This window comes from Nannospalax galili, unplaced genomic scaffold, assembly GCF_000622305.1.
Source record: "Nannospalax galili isolate Female #2095 unplaced genomic scaffold, S.galili_v1.0 scaffold627, whole genome shotgun sequence".
Lineage (NCBI taxonomy): Eukaryota > Metazoa > Chordata > Mammalia > Rodentia > Spalacidae > Nannospalax > Nannospalax galili.
In genome coordinates, this window is record NW_008355786.1 from 1799531 (window position 1) to 1824718 (window position 25188).

Here is a 25188-nt window from a genome sequence, read left to right on the forward strand (position 1 = left end):
TATGACGACTGCATTGTAGACCAGTGATTAATGCCCCCCACCCTCACCCCCAATTCTAACAGACACTGCTCCACTGCCCAAGCCACCCCCCATCAAACTAACGTGGGACACTAAAACTCCCATGTGGGTGGAACAGTGGCCTCTTCCTTCACATAAATTATCTCATTTGATCTCCTTGGTCCAGGAACAGTTATCCTTGCGTCATAGTGAGCCTTCACTTAGTCCTCATAATTCTCCCATTTTTGTTATACAAAAGAGATCAGAAAAGTGGAGACTTTTACATGATTTAAGGGCTATTAATGAGCATATGAAGCCTTTAGGGCCCCTTCAAACAGGAATGCCAGGAAAGTGGAGACTTTTACATGATTTAAGGGCTATTAATGAGCATATGAAGCCTTTAGGGACTCTTCAAATGGGAATGCCTCACCCTACCACTATTCCCAAAGAGTGTGCAATTATTATTATGGATATTAAGGGCTGTTTCTTTTCTATTCCTCTTCATTATCATGATAAGCCCTAATTTGCCTTCTCTATACCTGCCACTAACCATAACCTTCCAGTTCAATGCTATCAATGGAAGGTTTTGCCTCAGGGCATGAAAAACAGTCTTACTATCTGCCAATATTATGTGGCCCATGCCTGCAGACCTTTGCTGACTGAGGTTTATATTTTACATTATATGGATGACATTCTTATCGCCCATAAGGATCCTAAGATCTTACAAGGAGCTTTTCAAAAACTCAAAACAAACCTCCAGGCATTAGGTCTTACTCTTGCAGCAGATAAAATACAGTTACATGCCCCTTATACCTTTTTGGGCTACTCTATTCAAGATGTCATCTGGCCCATAGCTCCTGTTCTTACCTTAAAACACAAAGTTGGTTATGTCCATGCATGCTCCTCTTGTGCCCCTCTTTTACCTCTGAGACAATTACAACTCTCTGGAACTCTCCATAGGGACCTTGGCCCCAACAAGATATGGCAAATGGACATCACTCATTTTTCTCCTTTTGGCAAGCTCAAGTATATCCATCATATTATTGACACTTATTCCAATGTCCATTTTGCATTGGCCTGCTCTGGTGAGATGGCTTCTCATGCCATAAGGACTGTCAAATATACCATGGTCTGTATGGGAATTCCTTGGCAAATAAAAACAGATAATGGTCCTTATTATGTTTCTGCTACCTTCAGCCATTTTTGCTCTGACTGGAATATTAGGCATATAACTGGTATCCCTTACCATCCTCAGGGTCAAGGAGTTGTTGAACGTTCCCACCAAACACTCATTAAACAAATAGAGAAAATAGGGAAAGACAATGATAAAGGACCCTGCTATAAGGACACAAATTTTTTTATACAATGAGCTCTATTTGTATTAAACTTTCTAAAATTTGACTTCAGTGGCTTCCCACCAGCAATAAAGCATTGAGGGGCGTTCACTCAGCCCACTCCTGCTCCCATGGTAAGATGGAAGGACCCTTTCACAAGTTAATGGAAAAGTCCACAACTATTATTAACACAAGGGTGAGGCTATGCTTGTGCCTTTCCAGATAATTTCCAGCCCCTATCTGGATCCCAGCCAGGAACATCAGAATTGCCTGCGATGGAAAACCTCCCTCCACAACCACCGACCCCAGAGATGGCAGACCCTGGAGGAAGCAGCATACCTATATTTGTCATCATTACTGCTAACTCCTGATTTTTGGACCCTGCATTGTTAAGGGTCTTGATAATTTTGTTAAAACTCATATTTCTCTGGTTCAGTTAGCTGTTGCCCCACCTTCAGATCTTTCCAGGCATGTCTTTGCGACATCTTTCTGCAATCAGACCTGGTCTAGATATACAAAATTTGCCCTTTAATGGGAAATATCTAGGAGGAAGGTACTAATTCAGTCTTTTAGGTTTTCATCTTCATGAATAGGCACAAACCAACTCATTGAGGGTATAAGTTTTCATACATCTGATTACATCAAGTATAGCTGGAGAGAATCTCATGTTTGACATTGGTAAAGGCAGATACTTCTGTCAACCTAAACCTGCTTGATGATGTGTGCTCACTGCCAAGTACCAATGGTTTCATAAAACTTAGAAATATCAAGCAAGATGAACTCTTAAAATCAAATGTCCTGTCTTTTGTCAATCCCTGTTCCCAATAAATGTTTCCAGTCCTGCTAGTAGTAACTGAATTCAACAGCTCTCCTGTCCAATGTAAACCATTAAGTTAAATTCTAAAGATAAGTAAATGCTTTTTGAATTAATTATATTGGTAAATTGTCACGTGCTGTTTGAGCTCACTGAGAAGCTGACTCTGGAGATGGAATTGTCCCTCCCATTTCAGACTCAAGCCTATTATCTCAAGATATGTTCTCCAACCAGTTTCAGGCTGGCTTCCTGACCCTGTGACAAGAAAAAGGAGAACATCAAAACAGCCTAAGAGTAAAGACACTGTGAAGTTGAGAGTAGTTAAGGTATAAACTAATTTCAAAAAATGGTATTATTACTATTATTATTATTACTATTATTATTATTATTATTATTATTATTATTATTTATCTCATGGTATTACTGTCCCAAGATAAGGAAACTAATGGGATTCTCTAATTGGTCACAATACTGAGGAAAGTGACTAACACAGACTAATGTAAAATGTATAGTCTAAATTCATATGGGCTTCCACCCAAACTCATGAAAACTAAAAAAAGAATCTTATTGCCCACATGTTAATCACCTTTGCTATCGTGGGCATTCCCCAACAAATAAAAACCCATAATGGCCCTGCATTTTAGCTCCACCTTTAAATCCTTTTGCTCCCATTGGAATATAACTCACCACACAAGCATCCCTTAGAACCACCAAGGACAGGGAATCATAGAGAGAACCCATCAAACTTTAAAGACTCAACTTAAAAAACAAAATGGGGGCAAATACCCCCCTAATATACAGCTATCTGTGGAACTAACGACCTTAAATTGATTTAATATTTGCAGAAATTTGACATGTCCTCCCATCGTTACCCACTGGCAAAACCCAGGAACTTTCCCACAACTTCTAGTAAGTTGGAGAGACCCACTGGATGGTAGTTGGAAGGGACCTGACCCCCTACTAAAAACAGGAAGGGGTTTTGCTTGTGTATTTCCTCAGGATCAGCCAAGGCCTATCTGGGTCCATGCAAGAAATGTCTGACACCTCCCCACTGACCAAGCAAATGGCCAGACTCTCGCTAACTGAAACAAAACGCAGGAGATCACACCACCTGAGGAAATCACAAAATGTCACATGGTGAGACGTCCACAACCTGATATCACAAGCCCAAGTGGCCTGCCCCAAAACACCTCTCTCTGTGTCATCCTAATGGCCATTTATTCATACTCCATACTAACTCTGCCTCAGCCCAAACAGCATACGTGTGGTGGTTCTCCTTTAGAGAAACCTATGAAAGAGTTAATAACATAATTGACACTGGAGACTTCCCCCCCCCATGGGATGCCAAACCACCATTAATATTCCCATCAAACCTTGATGCCTACACTCACTTTACCTCAGGAACAAAGATAACTGTTTACAAGATAAGGATACTTATGGGGGATGCTGGTACTGGTCTTGCCACATAGAATGGGACACTGAAAAAGATAGCATATATCATAAAATTAATGGCCAATTTAAAATAATCATTAATGACCCCTGGGATGACCGATGGTGCACAGAAACTCATGTGAAATTATATGCTAATGGGTTTGTGACTTACCCCAATGCTGACATACACATACCTCATCAGCTAGTGCCAGCACCACAATCAGAACAGGTTAAATCACATAGCCTTTCACAGGAAGGACATATCAAAAAACAAATTCAAACATGCCTAACAGGTACAGTACATTCAATATACTACTAACCTTGTTCAACCCTCCTCCCATTCTAACACCTCTCAATGCTTTTTCTGTGCCTCCCTCACCAGGTCCCTGCTAACAGCCATTCCAGCCAACATCTTGATTCCTGAGGAAAGCACTTGAGAGACAACCCACCACCCCCCTCCCCAATATCCCCCTCTATGATCAAATTCCTTCTAGGCCTTTTTGCTTTTTCAGCTCAACTGCAATGTCCTCCTCCACTTGTGCCTCTAATACGTCCATATCCAAGACCCTGTGTGCACTGCCCCCCTGCCCTCTTTTGGTGCAATGCCACCAAAAGAACCTGCATCAATTAGACTATTTCTGCCTTTTGTACTCCTGTTATTGTCACTCCCCCAGCTTTACCTTTTAGAAAAAGAAGAGGCAGCTAATATAATGACAACCCCCTCAGACACAAAAGAGAGGTAGGTGTTCATGCCCCTACTCACTGGTCTGGGGTTTACTCTGTCAGCAGGATCAGCTGGACTTGTGGGAGGAGCTCTAGGGCATTCCTGTCACTCAGCCACGGACTTCCACAGCTGACTAGAGCAAGTTGTAACCTACACAATTGAGAGCCTCGAGGCCCTACAAAGCCAAATCGCATCATTGGCTGGGGTGGTACTCCAGAATCAGAGAGCCCTAGACCTACTGACAACCGAATGGGGGGACAATTCTGTTACTAAAGGAAGAGTGTTGCTTTTAAATAAATGAATCTGGAACTGTTGAACAAAATGTCAAAACTCTTCAAAAACGAAGTAATGAACTCAGGGCTCTTTCCACTCTATGAAGAGATACCCCATGGTTTTCTAACCCTCTCTTTGCTTGTATTCTACCCCTGCTGGGTCCATTACTAGCCTTATGTACCTTACTCATCATGGTGCCTTGTTTAGTTTAAAAAAAAAAAAACTGTATACAAGATATCATCACATTTACCACCAATCAAGTCCTGGTCCAATACCAAGCTGTCCCTAATACCTTCTCTGAATATGATGATACCCATCCCTTATAAAAGACAAAGGGGGAGATGTTGGGATACAGCCAGTAATGCTCAGAATGTAGAGCATGGCCATGCAACCCTGGAAACCTCCTAGTGAGGAGGGTAGGAGTCAGGGCTGCTCCATTCTAGGCATGCTGGCTGTCCCAACAGCTGTCGAGCAGGATCGCTAAGTTTCTATTTCCCCATTCTTAATCAAGTCTCTTGTGACCAGACAATGGAAACAGAAAGTACCATGAGCAAACACCAGGTAGCCTTAGAAATTCCCTCCCTCCTGCAAACATTCTGCCCTCCAAAACCCCATTCCACCTCTTTTCCAGTGAAACTTTCCTATATAAACCTCTGCTTCCACCATAATAAATGAGCTGGTGTTTGTTCCCATCACACTCGCTGCTGCCCAAGACCTTCCTCCCTCCATTGGCTTCCCCTTCGCCTAGTCCTCTGTGACTGGGACTGGTGTGCAATGGCTTCCCGGTGTCAGTGGAGCACAGGGGAGGAGAAGACTGACAAACCAGGAACTGAGTTTATAAGCACCCTGGTCTCTGAAGTCAAGAGAATCAGACTTCTGCACCTTTTGGCCAGCACAGCAGGCTTTCCCTTTGATTTCAAAGGGTAAAACAGACCCCTCTTGATCCAGATTTGGCTGACTGGTGGAAGTCAGTAGGTTTTAATAGTCCCATTCTCCCACCCCCCCAATTAAAAAAATCTTCCCATCTTCTGCCCACCGCAAAACATGCCTCCCTGTAAAGGCCCCAGGTCTCAACATGTGGGCTGACATTTTCCCTCCCCAAAAGGGAATGTTTGCCCTGCAAAATAAGCTCTATACAGCTGAGCAATTTTATCGGTGTCCTAGTGCTTTCTTCTGATCAACCTGATTCATCCATCAGCTTCTTCATCTATCATATAGTGCCAAAACCGGGTTATGACTTCAAGAGAACTGCTTGCCTTTACTGGCCTCTACAAACACCACTGATTTGGCTTTAAGGTACACTCCCACCCATGCATTCTCTCTCCTTCTCTCTGCCTTGCTTTCACTTCTTTCTAGCTCTCCTACCTCTCCTTTTGTTCTCCTTTCTGATTGAATTTGATCACTCCCAGACCTGACTCAAGGCCACTGGGCATCATTGGTCTCCATGAACAGTCTGAACAGTCTGGCACAATTACTGTGCCTGCCTAATCCCACCTGGGGGGTGGACCTGCCTTCCTGACACACTCAAATACTTTAGCTACCTCGGTTCCCTCCCCCTTCTCTCCTTTTCTTTCCTCCTTCCTCTAACTACTTATGGATTCCTTGCACATGAAAATGCTTTGGATCCTTCTCCTCTCTCCCCCTCCCATAACCCCTCTTCTACTTCTAAACCCACCCACAAATGTTTAGGTCTCTTTAGGTCTACCTGCTTTTCTAAATTTTTCAGCGAAAATTGCTTTAGGTTTCCCAGTACCTTGTACTTCTTTGACTTTCTCTAAAGCTTTCTATTCCCTGCCATATGGCTGCCAGCCCACCACGTGCCTGGCCTCCCATGAGGGCTCTAAACCTGCATAGCTCTATGGCTTTCTTTCTTTCCCACTATTCACCCCCTCCAGGCAGCTGCCAAGTTTGCCAGCTGGCCTGCCTTGGGATTTTTTCTTTAACATTCTAATAATATGGTAAAAGTTTCCAGTTGGGCTTGTTCTTAAATTCTTTTTTGAATGAGACTAAGAACCGTTTAGGGGACCTTTCCTCCCCATTTAGACCCAGATAAGCTAAACCAGCTGGGAGGCTTTTCTGGAGCATTTAAAGAATTTCAGGTGGCTTGCCCCATGGACAAACAGAAAAGATTTTAAAAACATTTTTTTCTCTTAAACTTTTTCTCAGTCAAAGGGGCTCAAAATTTTGATCTTAGGCCCTGTTGGGCACCAAGCTCATGCACCTACTTCATAACTAGACCTAACCATTTTAAATTTCAATATACATGGAAAGTCCTAGGCAATGCTCTGGTGAGACTTATGCTTTCAGAGCAACAACTCAGTGATTTATGTGCCCTGTTCCTTCTGCTACTCTCATCAGTTCCTTTTCCAGCATAGCCTGAATCTAAAATTAAAAAATCTGGAAAACTTTACAACTACAGTGGTTGGTGAGAGACATGGTCTCCTTTGATTTACTTTTCTATTTGGTTTGGGTCACATATATGTATCTGAGGGTACTTTCTTTTTTTATATCAAGTCTAACCTATTGGTATCAGAGGTGCCTAGGAGTGTCCCTACACTTCACACATTTAACCATATGTCCTAACTCTCTTGCACTTTATTTTTATTTTCATTTCTTGATGATATCATAGTATAAGCAATGCATTTCTAGTTCAGGCTAAGGGAATAATGCCAGATCTCCACAATGGGAGTTTAAAATTTTACATCATTTGGGTCTGTTTCTAAAGGGGATTACTTTGGGTTTTAATTTCTTATATGGTATATTTAATGGTTTTTAAAGAAGTTTTTTTAAAGTTTTTACATTGTTTGACATATTTGCAGATTTTTAAAAAGGAATTATTTTAGGTTTTGGCATTGTTTGCATGACATCTTTATTTGGTAGTTTTAAAGGAATTATTTTGGATTTTAACATCTTTTATTTCCTAATTTCTAAAAATGACTATTTTGAATTCTTAGTTTTCCATACCTTACAAGAGACACACTGCTACCAACACATAGTTACAATGAGAGGTAAAAAGTAATAGTCTACTTGAGTGAGAGGCTTAAGATGTGGCCTCTACTGGTCTTAATTCCTCCCCTTTCTACTTTGTGATTCTAAGCCTGCTTTTCTCTGGAATATAGTTATTTCCATCTCTGATGCTCAGATGCTCTATGCTTGCTTGTGTTCCTGCCCCATTATTCCCTGAGTTCCTTCTAGTTATAATGTCAGGGTAGAATTAATTATATTGGTAAATTGTCATGTTTTGTTTAAGATCACTGAGAAGCTGACTCTGGAGATGGGACTGGCCTTCCCACTTCAGACTCAAGACTATTATCTCAAGATGTATTCTCCAAGGCTCTTTTCCAGGTTCAGGCTGGCCCCCTGACCTTGGGAGAAGAAAGGGAGAAAAACAAAACAGCCTAAGAGTAAAGGCACTGTACAGATGAGAACAGCTAAGATATAAATTATTTTCAACAGAGGGTATTACTATCTATAATGAAACTAGTTAATGGGATTATTTTCAGTACTATTTAGACTTTATTTATTCTTAACCTAATCTGTTTTCCTTCTGTCTTCCTGTCTCCTCTGATTTATGTTCTTAGGTTCACAGGGTTTTATTAACACTTTTTAGTTATTTAGCTCTTAAAAGGGAAAAGATGCTTCCTCAAATCTATATGACAAGCTTAACTCTTTCTTTAGACCACTAATTACCTATACAAACGACATCTAAGCTGGTTGGGTAAAATCCTATTTGTTGAATACCATTTTTGGTTTTAGTTTACTTTCAAGATGTTTTAAGATGTATTCATTTTGTCTACATCAAAGGTGTTTTGGTTTAAAAATGACAAACCACATTCTTAACAAAGTATATAATTAAATATGTATACACAGTCAACATAAATTTGTTTCTTAAAATTAATTTACTCAGTGTCAAATTAATTTTTAAGTAAAATCTCATGCAAACTAAAAATGTTAAATTAACACCAAAATATTTTTTCACACCACAGTATTCTCTCTTTAACCTAACATGGTTCCTGGTACTAAAATATATAAATTATTTTTAAGTATCTCTCTTCCTATTTCTCTCTCTCTCTCTCTTTTTTTTCTCTCTGTCCATCCCTACCTTGCTGCTGCCCTTCTAGGGCTCATCTTCCCTCAGCCTCTACTAAACCTGAGGATCAGCTTCCCTCCCTTCTGGCTCACTGCATTTTTTCTCTTTCCCCCCAATCCCATCCTTGTACTTTGTCTCCATCTACTGTCTGTTCATGCCAAGCTCTCATTGTAAAGTTTTTCGCTCATCTCACTTGCTTTGAAATCACACCAGTGTGTCAGAAAACTCCTTCCTTTCTCTGGATATGGAATGCTGTTTCTGGAGATAGGAACACACACTACTTCCTGTCCAGGACAGGTTCTCATCTTTCCTCTCCCTGATGATCTGATTGCAGGACGCGCCTTCTGGGACTCAGAAATAACTAACTCAAACCCATACTCGACCCATGCTAAGAAAAGGATGCTTTTTTGGTGCCTGGCTTTCCTTGTTCTTGTCTTGTGTGACTGATGCCAAACCTCTTCTCCTCCTACTCCCTCCCATCTCTTTCTTCCTCATTCACTGTGCTGTCCTGCCCAGACTTGTGATCCTGCCTCCACTCCCTATGGAGAGAGGATTTTCTTTGTCTCTTGTCTGCTCAGTTCTGTCTCTACCTCCTACCCGCTTGCTTGGTTCTTCATCTCCTCTTCACTATGTACATATTCCATCTTTATGGGAACCACCCACTCAAAGTCTCACACTCAGATCTCTTGCTTGCCTTCTTAAATCCTTGAAACAACTAGGAATTTCAGATTCAATTAGGCAAAAACACCTGAAGTTCCTGTTCACCACTGCCTGGCCTTAGTATGAGTTAGATAATGACTCTGTTTGGCCAGGCACTGAAACCTTAGTCTTCAATACTTTGAGAGATTTAGAAAATTTCTGCTATTGTAGTAACAAATGGCCTGAATTACCACATATCAAAGCTTTCTTTGATCTCTGTGCTTATCCCTTTGCCTGTATCCCATGTTATTCCCATCAGGTTCTTCTGGCTAAGACAGTTTCATGGTGTGCTAGATAGCTTCAGTGTCAACTTTACACACCTTGGTTGAGGGAGCCTCAATTGTGGAATTTCCTCTATTGGACTGGGCTGTGGCCATGTCTGAGGGGCATATTCTTGATGAGTGATGTGGGAGGGCCCAGCCCACTGTGGGTGGTGCCACCCCTGGGCAGGTGGGCCTGTGTTGCATAAGAAAGCAGGCTGAGCAGGGCCCAGGGGAGCAAGCCAGTAAGCAGCACTCCTCCATGGCCTGTGCTCTAGCTCCTGCCTCCAGGGTCCTGCCATGAGTTCCTACCTTGGGATCCTGGATGAACTGTGACCGGTGAGATGTAAGCTAAATAAACCCTTTCCTCCCCAAATTTGTAGTGGTCAGAGTATTTTGTCACAGCAATGAAGAAATAAACCAGAACACATGGGATCCCAACCCTCCAGTGGCCTCTGCCCCTCCTCCTCTTCCCTACCCCTCTACCTTGGCTTTTGATCCTACCGTAGCTGATAACTTCCTCCAATTATGACCCAGCATCAACCTCCTCCTTCCCCCCAGCCTCAGGCACAGTCAAGTCCTCCCCCTGCTCTCCCCTTAGTATATCCTCCCTTTCCATCCATTCCAGGGCCCAGCCTGGATCCCATCCCTTCTCTGGCTGGAACTCCCTCTCCATGTTATTCCCCCTCCCATCTCTGGTGCTCCAAGTCCTGTTCTCCTTCCACTGACTCTCCTCTACTCGAGGAAATCCAAAACCTTAAACACCTCCTTACCAAATATTCCCTACTCTCCCCTATTCTGGCTTCTAGCTCAAATAACCTGTTTATCCTTCCTGTATCTACTTCTACTTCTACTTTGATTCCAGGCCCTGCTTCCAATATTTTTGCCCCTGTGTCCCCTCATGGACAGGACACCCCTCCTACCTCTCCCACTCTAGCTTCCTCCCAGGATTCCCCTTCTCCCAACTCCTCTCCTATGTCAAGCCATACTCACTCCCACACCCAGTCTCAGCCCACTGCCCATGGTATGTTTCCCCTCTGGGAGGTGGCAGGTGTGGATGCAGTGGTCAAGGTCCATGACCCTTTCTCTCTTGGAGATCTTTCTCAGCTCAAACACAAATAGGCTCCTTTTCTACTAATCCTGCACACTTCATACAAAAATTTAAATACATCACTCACAGCTATAGTCTAACTGGGACTGTCCTGCCCCGGATAACCTTCACCTCTTTGGACAAGTCCTAGCCCAGGATTTAACCTTCCTAGACCATTACCCCTCCACCATCCTTCAATATGTAGATGGCTTACTTCTTTGCTCTCCGTCTCTCTCAGTCTCCAAGGCTCACACAATCAAACTCCTTAATTTTGGGGGGGACAAGGGATATAGGGTATCTTCAGCTAAGGTACACCTTTCTTCCCTCAAGTCAAGTACCTGGGGTTCCTTCTCACACCTACATACTGCTGTTTAACTATAAAAAGTTACCTAAGGTCTTTAAACCCCCCCACAATCACTGAGGAAATTCTGCCTTTCCTAAGAATTGCAGGGTACCTGCACACACCTGGATTCCTAATTTTGCCCTCTTGGCAAAGCTATGAAACCTCCAAAGGCATCTCCCCTAAGCCTGTTGATCCCATAGGACCCATTACAGCAGCATTCCACACTATCTTGGAAGCACTCTTAAACACACTGACTCTAGCTCTCCCCAACCTGGCATGTCCATTCCTCCTCTATACAACTGATAAGGGCCAGGCATTAGGTGTTTTGGGACAGATGAGGGGTCCCACTTTTCCCCAGTAGCTTATCTCTTTAAACAGCTTGATATCACCATCTGGGGGTGGTCACCTTGTCTCTGTGCTCTAGCTGCTGCCAATCTTCTGAATCAGGAGGGACTTAAGCTCACTTTGGGTCAGCCCATGTCTGTCCTTACCCCTTGCCCCCCTGACTTAAGGATTTACTAACACTTATGTCTCTTGCCAATTTAGCTCCCTCTAAACTGCAACTCTTCCATGTCATGTTTCTTGAAAACCCCTTGCTCTCCCTTCATTCCTGCCCTCCTCTCAATCCAGCTTCCTTCCTCCCTTCCAGCAAACTGCTCATTCGCTCATGCTTGGAAACTCTTCTAGAACTATCCTACTGGGATCCCCTAATTTCCCCAGGTCCCCTACCAAACCCAACCCTGACTTGGTTTATGGATAGAAGTTCAACTCTCATCCAATGGGGTCCTGCAGGGTGGGACATGCCATGGTGTCTCTCCCAGGACCCCTGCCATTTGGAACTATATCACAAAAAGCTGAACTTGTGACCCTCATCAGGGCCCTAATTTTAGCCTAGGATGACCTCTTACTCCAGCACCCCTCCCCTCTCCATGACTATTTACCTGCCTTCACCCTTCTAAGGAAACTACTCAGGGACTGTGCTGATCAGATTATTCCTCAGGCTTCTAATGGCCAAGTTACCAACCCCCTTCAACCTGGAGATCACACCTACCTGTGGTTTCACACCCAACAGAAAGGAGTGAAGGAAACCCTCCAGCCACATTGGACTGGTCCTTACCTAGTGATCTTGTCTACCCCAACAGCATCCAAGCTCTTGGGATAACCTGGTTGGATTCATCTCTCCAAATTAAAACCAGCCTAGGAACACAAGTACCAGGCCACCAGTATTGGGCCACTTAAATCAAAAATCTCTAGGACCCCACCCTTAACACCAATCCAGGAATGAGTTTTCTACTGACCCTACTTCTGTTCTTCCCTCTGAACTCCACCTCATCCATTCCGTACTTCACCTACCCACTGTGTTTCTATAAATTTGAAATGAAAGAAAGATAACATATAGATAGTCTTAGAATTTCTAAGGTCATAACTAGTCAACTAGTCTAAGGATGTTTAGCCAAGGTTTATTTAAGAATGTTGCCCAAGCTTTATCTACATAGCACAGGGTAATTAAAAGTACCAGACTGGTGTAACTAACCTTGTCGGATTTTTAATAGCCAAACTTTGAGATCAATACTGATCTGGTCAGAGGGACTTAAAGGGAAAATTTTTTGTTCCTTGCCCTCCAAGGTCAAGCAAGTTCCAGGGGGCTATGGAGAATCTCTCAAAATGTCCTGTAACAGTGGTGAGTCACCTGTCCTCTTGTTCAGTGAGGCCATGGAGACACAAGAAGATGGACTTAAACCAGTGTTCAGTCTACAAAGAGTAGGGTCAACACAGAAGTAGCATTTCCTCCATACTTCCAAGTGAAGCCTCAGTCAATTAAAATCTCTTGACTTATCTTCACATAGATGGAACTGGTAAAAGAGAAGCCTGAGGAGTCAGGGGCTCCCCCCAAGTCCATGTGACCCCTGAGGACCAAATCCTCATATGACCTTAAGAGTAAAAATAAATTGGTTTATTTGCACCAACAGTATGGTCTTAAACACCCAAAAGGAAAGTATAACCAAAAATTAAAGTCATCGGTTTATTTCTTTAAGAATTCAGGGGATTATACAACCCAGCCATTAGACTTCAGTTCTTATGTTATTTAGACAATTATCTCTCACTGATGATTTTGTTCCTAATAAGACAATGATACTCAAATGTAAGACTTCAGTTCTTGGTCTGCAATACTGTAGTGCCCACCTACAGCTAAGGGAGACAACCCCCAATTCTTCTAGCCTAAAAAATTAAAAGATGGCTAAATTTGTTTTCTCTCCCTATCTAGAAGCCTTTGAGAGGATATTGACACTGATTCTAGTCACTCCAAAAGCTATCAAAATGCTGAGAACAAATCCTGAGTCCATCACTCCTGTGTCCAGCCTTGGAAGGAAAAAAAAAAAAGAGCTATTACATTGGTGTTAACCATTGCTCCTTTCCTCTTCAGATATTTTCAGGACCAAATCCAAAACTAACTCATAATAATTTCAATCTGTTGTTACTTTCCTTCCCTCTATATGTATATGAGGGTCTGTCAATCCTCGAGGACCCTGTTCATATGCACGAAGAGAGAACCACTGCTGTCTGATCAATCCCTAACCCAGCTCCCCCCATGTCGACCTTATCCAGCAGGATGTAGCAAGATGATAATGGCACCCCCTATCCTGAAAAGGCTGAAATGTTAGGGTTTAGACCTAAAGAAGCCCCCCCCAATGGCCTCACAGGTTCCGCAAGCCCCTGAGAACCAGGAACCAAGTTGATAAGCACCCTTGTCTTTGGAGTCAAGAAAAGCAGACTTCTGCACCTTTTGGCCAGTACAGCAGGCTTTCCCTTTGTTCTCAAAGGGTAAAACAGATACTTCTTGACCCAGATTTTGGTTGATGGATTGAAGGTGGCAGGTTTTAACAGTCCCACTCTCCCTCTTCCCTCTTGCCTAAGTTTTGAAAAAAATCTTCCTGCATTCTTCAACCCCCCCCATAAAGGCCCCAGCTCACGACCCGTGGGCTGACATTTTCCCTCCACTAAGGTGAATTTTTCCCATGTGAAATAAACTCTATCCTGCTGAGAGTTTTTATCTGTGTCCTGGTGCTTTCTCCCAAACAACCCAATTCAGGCATTGGTTTCTTCATCTATCAAACATCATACTAAATGGAGAAAAACTGGAAGCATTCTCATTAAAATCAGGAACCAGACAAGGATGTCCATTGTTTCCATTCATTTTCAACATAGTGCTTGAAACTCTTGCTAGAGCAATAAGACAGGAGAATGAAATTAAAGGAGTACTAATTGGAAAAGAAGAGGTCAGACTATCACTTTTTTCAGATGATATGATACTCTACCTAAGAGATACCAAAAGTTCTACTTTCAGTAGAGTGGCAGATTATAAAATCAATCTACAAAAATCAGTAGCCTTTCTATATACCAATAACAAGTAATTGAAGAAAGAATACAGGGAAATGCTCCCATTCAAGATTGCAACAAATACATAAAAATATCTTGGAACAGATCTGACCAAAGACACCAAAGATCTCTACAATGAAAATTTCAAATCTTAAAAGGAAGAGATTGAGGAAGACACCAGGAGATGGAAGGACCCCACTCCCATATTCATGGATTGGAAGAATTAATATTGTGAAAATGACAAACCTACCAAAAGCAATATATAGATTGAATGCAATCCCCAAATCTCCATGATGTATTTCATGGAATTAGAAAAAAAAATCCTTAAATTTGTATGGAAGCAAAAAAGAACCCAGGTAGCCAAAGCAACCCTGAGCACAAACAACAATGCTGGGGGATTATTATACCAGATTTCAAAGTTTACTACAGAGCTATAGTCATAAAAACAGCATGATACTGGCACAAAAATAGATACATAGAATAATGGAACATCATTATAGATCCAAACCTGAGTGCACGCAATTTCAGTGACCTGATATTTGACAAAGTCATCAAGATCACACAGTGGAGGAAGACATCATCTCCAACAAATAGTGCTGGAAAAACTGGATCTCCACTCTAGAAGAATGAAACTAGATCCTTATCTTTCGTCTTGCACAAAAGTCAGATCCAAATGAATCAAATACCTCATTGTGAAACTGGAAATCCTGAAACTATTAGAAGAAAATATTGGCTATAACTTACAAGATTCAGGTTTAGGAAAGGATTTTCTAAACCAGAGAGAAATTGCTCAGGAATTAAGGTCAGCAATCAACAACTGGGACCTCATTAAACTAAAAAGCTTCTGTACAGTAAAAGAAACACTCAAAAACTGAAGAGAAAACCCACAGAATGGGAAAACAATCTTCACCAGTGGCATGTCTGACAGAGGTTTAACATCCAGAATATATAAAGAACTCAATCAAGAAACCAAATGACCCAGTGAAAAGATGGGCTAAAGATCTAAACAGATTTCTCAAAGAAAGAAATAAAGATGGCTAAGACACATCTCAAACAGTGTTTAACATCGTTAGTAATTAGGGAAATGCAAATTAAAAGCACCTTAAGATATCACCTTACCCCAAACATATTGGCTAGGATCAAGAGAACAAATGATACCAAATGCTGGTGAGGATATGGAGAAAAGGGAACCCTCATTCACTGCTGATGGGATTGCAAACCTGTGCAACTTCTATGGAAAACAATGTGGAAAACTCTTAAAAAAACTAAAAATGAACCTACCATATGACCAGTTATTCTTCTTGGCATATACCCCAAGTACTCATCCTATTGTAGAGACACTGTGCAACCATGTTTGTTGCTACTCTTTTCATAATAGCTAAGAGATGGAAGCAACCTAAGGACCCCTCAACTGACTAGTGCTTAATGCAAATGCGGTATATTTACATAATGGAGTTCTATTCAGCAGTAAAGAAAGCTGAAATAATGAAATTTGTATGTAAATGGATGGATCTAGAAACTGTTACACTAAGTGAAGTAACGCAGACTCAGAGAAACAAATGACATATGTTCTCCCTCATATGTGGATCCTAGTACCAAATTCTTTTAAATTCCAGGTCCTTTTAATAAGATGATGCTATACAGCAGCCCCTTCTGCATCAAAAAACTACCATCAACAGGACTTCAGCTGAGCCTGATCACTAAACTTAGTCACAATTGGGCTTGTTGATGGTTGTGCTCTTTCATTAAAGGAGGCCAAGCAGGGTCATTGGACCCTCACTAGATTATCCAGCCACTCTTCCCAGGCAAATGTATGTAACTTGGCCCTTATCATACATGGCCTCCTGGATTTGGAGAGGGCTAAAATATACAATCTGGGGAAGGCTAGGAAGTGAAGGCATGACCCATGCTGGATAAAGGCTTTCCAGTGTGCATACCCTCAAGTCATACATATACCTGAGCAACCCCACATGTTATCTTGGTAAGTAATCTCAATAAATTCATGGGTTTTCCCAGTAAAACTTTAATGAAACATTGGCTTGACCATAGAACATTAAAAGGGAATAAGCATTGCTTATCATCACCAGGAAAAGAAGTCTCACAACAGATGTAAAATTATTTGTTACTGCTATTAGCTGGCATGGAGCTCACTACGTAGATCAGACTGGCCTTGATCTCACAGAAATTTGCCTATCTCTGCCTCCCGAATGCTAGGACTAAAGACTTTTACCACCATATCCAGCTAAACTAAGCTTTACAATTAAAATAATTGAGCGAGGTGTGATGGCCTACACCAGGTAGATCTCTGTGAGTTTAGGCCAGCCTGGTGGGTAGAGGGAGTTCCAGACCAGCCATGGCTAAATAGTGAGACTCTGTCTCAATAAACGAAAAATATTAACTGAGGCTAAACAAAAGTTCTATTTCCCCTTTAAGGAAAAGATGTAAAATGGAGATCTTGAAAGGCCAGGGAAACAGTTACAGAAGTCAGTCTCCGAACTCTGGCTGGCAAAGAACACACAGAAATAAGCTCATATTCACTCCTTCTACCTTTGAATTTCTGGTACTGAGTGTTTTTGACAATGCAAGCCTTATTGTCCACATTCCCAATAGACAATAATTCCCTCAGTACAGGTGCTGACAGTTCAAATACTTAAATATCAGTCAGAGTCCAAGGTTAGAGAGACCAGTTCTACTACTTAGTAGCTCAATGTTCAGCCAAATCTACCATTTGAAACTTTTTCCATCTGAAAAGTAGAAAATGATAGGTAAAGTAGGTGATGGATGAATCCGGTTGACTGGAAGAAAACACCAGGACACAGATAAAACTCCATCGGAATAGAATTTATTAGCAAAGGAACACATGGGGCAGATTCCCTCTGGGCAGGGAAAATGGTTGCTTGGGTTGTGAGCTGGGGTATTTTATAGGGGGAGGCCTTTGGGGGGCGTTCAGAAGGTGTGAAGATATATTTTTTTTAAAGTTAGGAGGGGGGAAGCGGGACTATTAAAACCTGCTCCCTTCCGTCTGTCAACTAGGAGCTGGGTCAGGAAGTGTTTGTTTTTGTCCTCTTAAGGGAAAAACTGCTGTGCTGAAGCAGCTCCTGAAGTCTCTGGTTAAAAGTGGAATTTGTTTATTTTGTCTTTGGAGACAAAACGGAAAAGCAAGCTGCCTTTTAGAAGAGTCTGCTTCTCTTGACTTTAAAGACTAGGGTGCTTATCAACTGGGTTCTCTTTTCTCAGGGGGCTTGCTTGGGAGGTCCATGAGGCCCTGTTGATGAGGAGGCAGGGCTACCTGAACCTTAACAGAAAGCTGCCTGTTTCCCAGGACTTTTGTGCAGATCAACTCACATAATATAAATATGGAACTTAGTACAATGCCTGATTTCAGAAAATAACAATGCAGGCCACATTCATAAACATTTGTTTGGTGTGTTGATTTAGAAAGGCTTTAAGAAAACATTTGCCATTGTTTGCTATACAAACCAGTAGAGCTAAAAGCTTTGAGTGCATAAAAAACAAACAAAAACCAAATAACTAAACAAAACAAAACAACAAAAAAAGATTAAATTTGATTACAAGGTTAAGTCCAGAAATGCCATTCACAGTACCCCCCCCATTCCTTTTTTTAAATAAAAGCAGCAGCATGTTCTTACTTGCAGCAGAAGGTATTCCCAGAAGTCATTCCTAAAACATTGAAGTCAGTTCAGGGAACCATTTCCCATAAATATGTTTTTATAGTCAAGTGCCACCAGTGGAAGGTGAATATATATGTATGTAGGATAATGAGAGAGGTAGACATTTTCTTGAGCCATGATACCCAGTCTAGTAACGCTTTTCAAAATAACTATAAAACTTTGCTAACATAACAAAAAGTAAGTGTAAATCATGAAAATTTCATGGAAAACTTTATGGTTTGCTAGAATAATTAAATATACAGCACAGATATTCTAATAAAATTTCTGATTGCAAGGTAAATTACATGAATAATAAAGACAAATATTTTACATTTGAAGACACTGGTAAATAAAGCAAGGGGACTTTGTCATGAAAATTGATTTTTTTTCCACATTTGTAATAGGTTCCATAGCATCTTCCGTACATGGATGGAAAGAATTCACCTTCACATAGAAGTAATGCTATCCTGGATTACAGGAATTAGGTTGACAGACACACGTAGACCACTTCTGTATTTACTTTTCCTGGGAAGAAGCAAAACACAGCAGACAGGAAACCAAAGATAGAACAAGTCATGATTCCATCACAGTCCAACTTGGGAAGCCAGTGAATTTATTGGAATTTCTTAGAGGAGCATAGAAGACTCAAGGACTCTAAGGAGCTTCACCAAGAAGCTCCCTATCTGCCTTCCCTGGCCGAGCAAAACCTGCATCCAGGTGCTCTCGGCTTGATTTGCAGGCAGCATGAAAGGTCAGAGAGTATGTTCCAAGCAGGTAGGATGGTCAGACAGAGTCCGCCCCACAAGAGTTGTTTACTGCTTCTATAGTGTTAAGGAGAAGCATTAGAATTTTGTAAATTTGAACTCTCTAGGACTTGAATGGTTGTTTTCTTCCTGAGTATATAGGATTCCCCAGGCTTTCCTGGAGGGAATGTTTCTAGTCAAAGGAAATGGCTTCACAACAGACATACAGCTTTAGACTTAGCCTTTATGCTAAAACTCTCAGCCTCTGTGGTTACTGTTTGTCCTTCAGAATCTGGCTTTTGCTGTCTTCCTCCAGGTGTGCCTTGCCTTCACCATCTCTTCTGATGTTACTTTATAGATAGGTTTAAATCTCCAGACTGCTATGGACCTACTGGTTGACCTCCCTATTCTTGTTCTTCCTCAGTATTAGGAAGACTATCAGAGAAACCATGCATAAGTTCATCTTAGTGTTTTATGTATTTTCCATTTAAATTGCTTATTTCACTTTTTGAGACAGAGTTTCTTTGAAGTTCCGGCTGGCATGGAACTTGCTGTGTAGCCCAGATTGACCTTATTCTCATGGAGATCTGCCTGTATCTGCCTCTCCCTCAAGTGCTGGAAGTAAAATAATGTGCCACCCCACTTAGACTCAAATTATTTTTTAAATGAGTTCTCAAATTGTTAGAGTAGTATAAAAGCCCATAAGATTAACTCGTCAAAACTATAAAATCTCTAGTCTACCTGTTAGAAGACCCTCCTTTCCAGTTTCACAGGTCAATCACCTGGCCAGAGGACTATCCCTAGGAAGGGAGGTTCACCTTAAGTCATACCAAATAGATGGGCAGAATACCTGGTGTATTAATGAGATAGTGAACTTTTCCCGCCTGGAATTCCTCCTCCTAATGCAGTGCTTCTGGGTCTGGTCGCAGACTCGAAGCTCTCTGTAAATCTTCCTGCTTCTCTGAGTTCTTCAGAAAAGTGTAATTGCTCTCCTTTTTTGTCTTCATATCCTTTTTCTAAACATTTACTTTCTCTAGCACTTTGGGTTGCCCCAGCATCTTGTATTTCTTTACTTTTTCTCTGAAACTTCTTGTCCCTGCCATGTGAATGTCGGTGTCCTATGTGTCTGACCTCCTTGAATGCTCTAAACCTGCACGGCTCCCTCTGCCCTCCATCCTCCTCCTTAAGGCAGCTGCTGAGATTCTAAGCTTGCCTGCCCTGAGGATTTTTATTTAAATCCTAACATTTTCCTAAAGCTTCCGTTTGGATCCATTCTTAAATTGTTTTGTGAATGAGACTGAGAACCCACTAGAGGATGCTTTTTCTCCACCTTATCAAAATGAGCAGATGTAAAATCTTACTAGGAAAAATATCTAAACATTTTTAAAGTTATACTTCCAAATTAGAAACATTTTTGTCATAGAATTACAGAATAAATATCCTGACCCTATATGTTAACCTGATACCATCTACTTTGCTGTCCTTAAAAATATTAGCAATGCACTTGTGTACTTATTTCTGTGGATGCAAAAGCACAACTATCATCTCAAAAAGGATAATACATAGTTTATTCTGGAGCTAAATATGAGCGCCCATGGCCAGGGAAACACAGATTTAGATCACCCCATATTCCACATTCCAATGTGGAAGCAGCTTCATGGCATTTTTATAGCAACAAAAGAAAGTCATATATCAAAATGTTTTTCAAAAATACTGGTGGAAACATGAAACAAGCAATTATATCAAAAGAGAAAATTACTGCAAATCTCAGATGCTATCTGATGACATGCAGACTTTTGGTTGGTGAGAGCTAGGGGTTTGTTTATTAATACTTCTAAAATATTTTTATCTGTTAGTAACAGGATGTTCGTCAGAAAGAAAAGTAGGCAACGAGTGGTTATTTAGGGGGCTGAAGAGGGCCTAAGATGAATGATAATTGGGCTCTATACCTGCAATATTCTGAATATTCTACCGTCAATGAAGTTCTAATCATTTGATGAGCCTCTGTAGAATGTTCAGTTTTAAAATGCAGGTTTTTCAGAACTTTTGTTCATACTTCTTAAGGGAAAATTTTATCTATCTCTGTCTTTCCAAAATAAAAAATTATAAAATTTGGCTGTAAGTGGTGATGCACTATGCCACTGAAACACACTTAAAAATGTTTTACATGAAATGAGAGCCTTGAACAAATATTATGTAGCAACCTCTTTAAAGCCCATTTGACATCAGCATTCCTCAGGCTGTAGATCACAGGATTAAGGGCTGGAGGCAACACAATATATATCACAGCAAACAGCCTGTCTATGATTGTTGTAGAATTAGATGATGGCTTCATATAAACAAAACAAGCAGTTACACCAAAAAGAGTAAAAACGATGAAGTGGGGAAGACAAGTGACAAAGGCTTTGGACTGACCTTTAGTGGTAGGAATCTTCAGCACAGTCGAGAAAATGTAAAAGTAAGAAATCACAACACAGATGATGCATGACATGCCTAGACACATGCCAATTCCAAAGCTTATGTAAATGACCACCAGTGTGTCAGAGCAAGAAATCCTTAGCAATGAAGGAATGTCACAGAAAAACTGTGGGATCACGTTGGAGCCACAGAAAGGCATGGAAAATGTGCCAGCTGTGTATATAGCTCCAAAGAATATACCAGTGGCCCAGGAAAAGCCTGCCATCAGCACACAGGCACCATCACTCATGATGGCCTCATAGCGCAGGGGACAGCAGATGGCTACATATCGGTCATAGGACATGGCAGTGAGGACAAACACATCTCCTGCTGAGAAAGAAGTCATTAAAAGTATCTGAAGGGCACAGCCTAGGATGGAAATGGAACTGTTGTGAGTCAGGCTATTGACAATGAAATTGGGGATCGGGACTGACACAAGGAAGACATCCAAGAGAGACAAATTTTTCAGGAAGAAGTACATGGGTGTTTGAAGCTGCAGGTCCAGGGTGATGAGAGTGATGATGATGATATTATTCATTAGGGCTGCTAGGTACATCACTAGGAAGAGCACTCCACACAAAGTCTGAATCTCCTGGACATCAGAGAACCCAACAAGGATGAACTTGGTCACAACAGTGACATTGGACATAGTGGGTTCTTTTCACTCTGTCAGGTGGTGAGAAATGAACAAAAATTGACACTGTATCAATGATTTGCACTACAAACAGAAATACTCAGTTGAAATTGAATTAGGAAACTACCTTAAATATCTGTATATTTGCATTAAATTCTTGTTTCTTTGTCCTTCCCTCTCAGCCTTGGCCCTCTCACCCATGTAGCCTTTCTCCCTTTCTCTCTCTCTCTCTTTTTCATTTCTTTCTTTTTTCCTTTCTTTCTTTCTTTCTTTCTTTCCTTCTTTCTTTCTTTTTATTTCTTTTTCTTAGAATTTCATATATTAGTACAAATACAGTACCTTGAATATGCCAATTCTCTCTCTGTCTCTCTGTCTCTCTTTCTGTCCCTCATTTGATATTTCTTTTTCCTCCCTCTCTATTTCTCTCCTAATCGAGTCTCATTTATTCTAAAAATTTTACTTATGGCTCTGTGCATGCTAAGCATGTTTTTATACGACTGACCTATACTATATTTTTAAATTAACAGCATTTAGCATGAATATGTGATGTCAATTGAACATATTTTATGTTATCAATATGATTACAATAAATTTAGGTAGAAATTTCATGGTTTGAGGGTGAACTTTTTTCCATTTAATAGTAATGAACTGTTCTTTTATGACTATTGAGTATATCATTTATCTAGGAAAAGGATTTTGAATGTGTGAACAATAAAGGCATCATAGATGACTAAGAAAATAGGCATAAAATTATGTCAATCATTACATAATTTGAGTGTGTTTCAAAAGATTGTATTACCTATATCATGTACAATTATTATTTAACAATATGAATAAATAAGTGAAAAATACAGAAAGGAAAAATACAAAATATGTGAAAATAAAATATCAGAATTTCATTTAATCTTGTCAACACAATCTTACCTCTATATAAGATGATTATGACTTTGAAAAGAAGGAATTCAGCTAATTTACTGAACATTTCTATCAACTGGTTTTGCAATAAGTTTCATTGAAAATCTTTAGGAAAAACCACGAGAGATATTTAGGGCCTATTTTTTCCCTAAAAGTGTTGCTAATGGCCAACAGGTAACTAACAGCAGGATAAAAACTTGGGATGTGTCCTTTTATTTTGTTTCTGATCAATTGTATTAAACTTTGAGTCAAAGTGTTGACAACTGTGAACACAGGCATAGTTATCCTGTAAGGAGTGTTTATCTCAAGCCTGTAACCATGTCTCTCCAAGGCTGAAGAAAGCACGATAAAAGTAGCTAGGATATTTTCATTTTTATTACCTGCCCCATTTTACAGATTCCCATTCAGGACTAATGGAGTCTTTATTCTGTGCCCTAAACCTGTCCTGAAGGATAGAGCCTTGTAGGCAGAACTCCATGGTGAAATCGACATCCCCTTTTGATGATCTTCTTAAGCAGTGATCATCAAATAGGTAACAAATTCCTCATCCCCTTTCAAATCACAAAAATTACAGATAAACATCCTGCAATGTAAATGAAAATTATTCCTCTCAACAATAGCAGTTTCTTTAGATTAGGTTCACACTGCCTCTCCTTGCTGTGTCAAAGGTAATTTCTTTGAAGGTGTTAAGAATCTTTTAAATCAGAATTGAGATTAAAACCAACCAGATACATCTACTCCACCCTTAACCCCCTCCACTGGATTTCATGCATTCTGTCATATATGTTAAGGCCTATCAGGTCATGTTTTTGCATGTGTATGACCCTCCACTGGAGTCTAGCCAGCCTACCTAAAGTCTTTCTCTTAAAGCAGACCAACTTTCCCTCACCCAGCAGTAGTCATTTGCTAATGTTTCCTCAGATAAGGTTGGGACCTACTGTGAATTTCCCCAGTTCCATGCTGGCTTTTTGTCTAATTGAGTGTGCATGGGTCTTGTGCATGCTGTCACCATTGCTGAAAGTTCATGTGAGCAAGCTCCCAGATGCATGGAAGGCTGTTTTCTTATGCTCATGAACCAAACCTGGCATGTACAAAGTATAGCATTATGAACATAGCCAAATACACAAGGAAAAAGAGGTTATAGGTCCTCGAGAAGACCATATCTCTGTCATACCCCTAAAACAAATGTAATTTCATATTTTAGGCTAAATATTGATCTTCATATTTATAGACAATTATATCATTCACCACTATAAAAAACTACCTATTGCAACAGATGGACTCTATTACAGAGTACTAGAACTGGTTATACACAGAGAATATGTGCATGAGTGATACACAGCCCTTTGTGATACATCTACAGTGGAACATCTACACTTAAGGCTCATGGAATGTAGCAAAACTGGGGTAAAGTGAATACTAATGCACCCCTCCACTCTCAAAAGTAAATATTCCTCATGCAGCATAGGGCAGTGAACACAGAAGGCCACAACTGGCCAAGTTGTGGTGAATGAGAGGCTGCAGAGTATGTGTCCATGGAGGGGACTCCTATTTTAAACCTTACCCAACCAGGGCTCAGGGCTCATTGTTGAAGAGAATGGCTCTTACATTTTCATCCCTTTATAATTTTGGAGATCTTCTTAGTAATTTCCAATGCAGTGATATTGATTACATTCTCCTCCTGACTTTCACCTTTATGTTTTATGGTTGATTTCTGTAAAGATCTATAATTCCTAACTCCTTGGGACTCCCTAAAGCTGAGCTTCCCATGGCATAGGATTCCCATAAGCTAACCACAGTAAAAATTCACCTTTTAAAAAAAATATTTCTCCTTATCACATCATATTGACTGTAATTCATATTTCAGAATTAACTAATATGTTCTAATATATTCTTTTATATGTTCAAGCTATATTTATACATCATTGGTTATGAAGACAAGTTATACTTTATTGAAAAAAAAGTCATGTGTTTCATATATTGAACCAAGTGATATGTAACAAAGTGTAGATTTTTTTCAGAGTAAGAACTTATTCTCCACTAGAGGAGTCAAAATATAAACACTTGAAAATAATCTGAACAACAAAATCTCACAGATGCTGCCACATTTTAGGCCATAAATCTCTGGGATTAGAGGTTAGCTAGGTGACTGTATAAGGTTAAGGACTTTCAGGATGTTCATACAAAAATGGTAGGATGAATGTACTAGATAAATATGCATGAGAAAACAGTTTTGAAAGCATATTTTTAATGTAAAATAAAGGTGAATCACATTTGGATTATTTGGGGTAAAGCAGTCTGTGGTAAACTGGAGAATGTGAGGTAGAGGGGTGAG

The 25188-nt window shown here is 40.6% G+C and overlaps 1 protein-coding gene across 1 annotated transcript; it reads right to left on the reverse strand.

Annotated features, from left to right (window-relative positions):
* Positions 1-20999: 20999 nt before the first annotated feature.
* Positions 21000-21953, reverse strand: LOC103750368 (olfactory receptor 14A2-like). Its single transcript, XM_008853419.1, has one exon. The coding sequence runs from the start codon at positions 21951-21953 to the stop codon at positions 21000-21002; it is 954 nt and encodes a 317-aa protein (XP_008851641.1).
* Between the last annotated feature and the right edge of the window lie 3235 nt (positions 21954-25188).